Below are 1,725 nucleotides of genomic sequence, written 5' to 3'. Positions count from 1 at the left end.
ATGCATATATGTGTTCCAGAAACCAGAAATTAAAAGTGTTAACCCAAAGATTCTACACCCAAGTTCCAAAACATACAAAATTTGAATTTCTACGAACTTGGGTTTTCACCCTACTTTACCCAGGGTAATCCAGATGTTGACCCCTTAATCACTGTGCTTAGAGAGGCTCAGCTTCATCTCACTGATGAGCCCTGGACTAGGTCGAAACACATGTTTGGGATTTGGTGTTGGTACGCTTGTTCAGAGGAGAATTGCTTAGCCTTTCGCTGCTGGACTGTCTAAGTGGGTGGGACCAGACTGATATGCAAATGGATATTTCTCTGCTGTGAAAGGTACAGTGAGCTAAAACATGGTTGTAGACCCTCCCGAGTGGGCACCTTCCCATAGTAAAGGTTATTAGGCTGTGTTTGTTCCTGGTTGAGGGGCTCCGAGAACTGTTTGTGTTAAGACATTTCAGTACTGTGGGCGGCCATAATGCCAGATCCTTTGAAACGTTTGTTGGAAAGCCTGTAGTATGTGTCTATCCACATTTAATCCTTCAATACTGAGCAGGTTGAGTACCTATGAGCAATTTCTTCATAGAACTTTTAACCTCCTTGTTCCTCAGAGTATATATCAGTGGGTTTAGCGCAGGTGTCACTAAACCATAGATCAGAGATATATTCTTTTCATTATCCCTTGAGATCACCGACCTGGGACTCATGTACATTGCTATGGCCGTCCCATAGAAGAGAGTCACCACCGTCAGGTGAGAACCGCAGGTGGAGAATGCCTTGTGTCTGCCAGTGGAGGTCGGCATTCTCAGGATGGTGGAAATGATGTGAATATAAGTCAAGATGATAAGGGACAGAGGAGCAACAAGAACGATGATAGCAACCACAAAAATCACAGCTTCAATAAGACGCGTATCTACGCATGCCAAGCGCAGCACAGCTGCCAATTCACATACAACATGGTTAATCTTGTTTCTTCCACAAAATGGAGTTGTCATTGTGAAAGACACATGCGCAATGGCGATGAGGAACCCACCAGCCCAGGTGGCGATGGTGAGTCTGATGCAGACAGACTTGTTCACAATGCGTTGATAGTTAAGTGGGTCACAGATGGCAACATAGCGATCCCAAGCCATCACAGCCAGAAGAATAAATTGGGTTATCCCCAAAGAGAGGCCAAAATACATTTGGGAAACACAGCCAACAAACGTAATGGTGTTTCTTTCAGAGAGCAATCCTTGCAGACATGTTGGGACATTTGTTGAGGCGTAACACAGATCTATAAAGGACAAGTTGCAAATAAAGAAGTACATGGGTGAGTGCAGCCGCGAGTCACCTCTGACCACTGTGATGATGAGGCTGTTTGCAATCAGTGTGACCAGGTAAATTGTGAGGAACACCACAAACAGCACAATCTTTATCTGCGATGAGACTGAAAATCCTAGAAGAATGAAGTCCATCACCAAGCTTTGGTTTCCACTTTCCATCGTGGGGTGCCCTGATTACCTGAAAGGAAATAGAAAACGTGATGAGCATTGCTGGGTCACAAAGTGTGTGCACTTCCATGTTCCAATCGCTTTATCGATAACCACACACATTTAATCACTGACATGGAAACACTGAAGGCCATTATTTCTTTGGTTTCCAGTAATGGGGTGGTGGTTTATTTCCTTCTGCTAGGAGGAAATCTGCAAGAATTCTGACATTACAGGAGCTTAAGTTAATGGATTCT

At 44.2% G+C, this 1,725-nt stretch overlaps 1 protein-coding gene across 1 annotated transcript; it reads right to left on the bottom strand.

Annotated features, from left to right (window-relative positions):
• Positions 1 to 538: 538 nt before the first annotated feature.
• On the bottom strand, positions 539 to 1,480 carry LOC138452709 (olfactory receptor 2K2-like). The gene has a single exon (XM_069605057.1). The coding sequence runs from the start codon at positions 1,478 to 1,480 to the stop codon at positions 539 to 541; it is 942 nt and encodes a 313-aa protein (XP_069461158.1).
• Between the last annotated feature and the right edge of the window lie 245 nt (positions 1,481 to 1,725).

The sequence above is a fragment of the Ambystoma mexicanum genome, chromosome 4p (genome assembly GCF_040938575.1).
Source record: "Ambystoma mexicanum isolate Mex_15411 chromosome 4p, UKY_AmexF1_1, whole genome shotgun sequence".
In the NCBI taxonomy this organism is placed as follows: domain Eukaryota; kingdom Metazoa; phylum Chordata; class Amphibia; order Caudata; family Ambystomatidae; genus Ambystoma; species Ambystoma mexicanum.
This window is presented reverse-complemented; position numbering and strand designations above follow the sequence as displayed.

Coding starts and splice junctions, on each gene's coding strand:
- LOC138452709 (XM_069605057.1), bottom strand. CDS start 1,480: ATGGAAAGTGGAAACCAAAGCTTGGTGATGGACTTCATTCTTCTAGGA.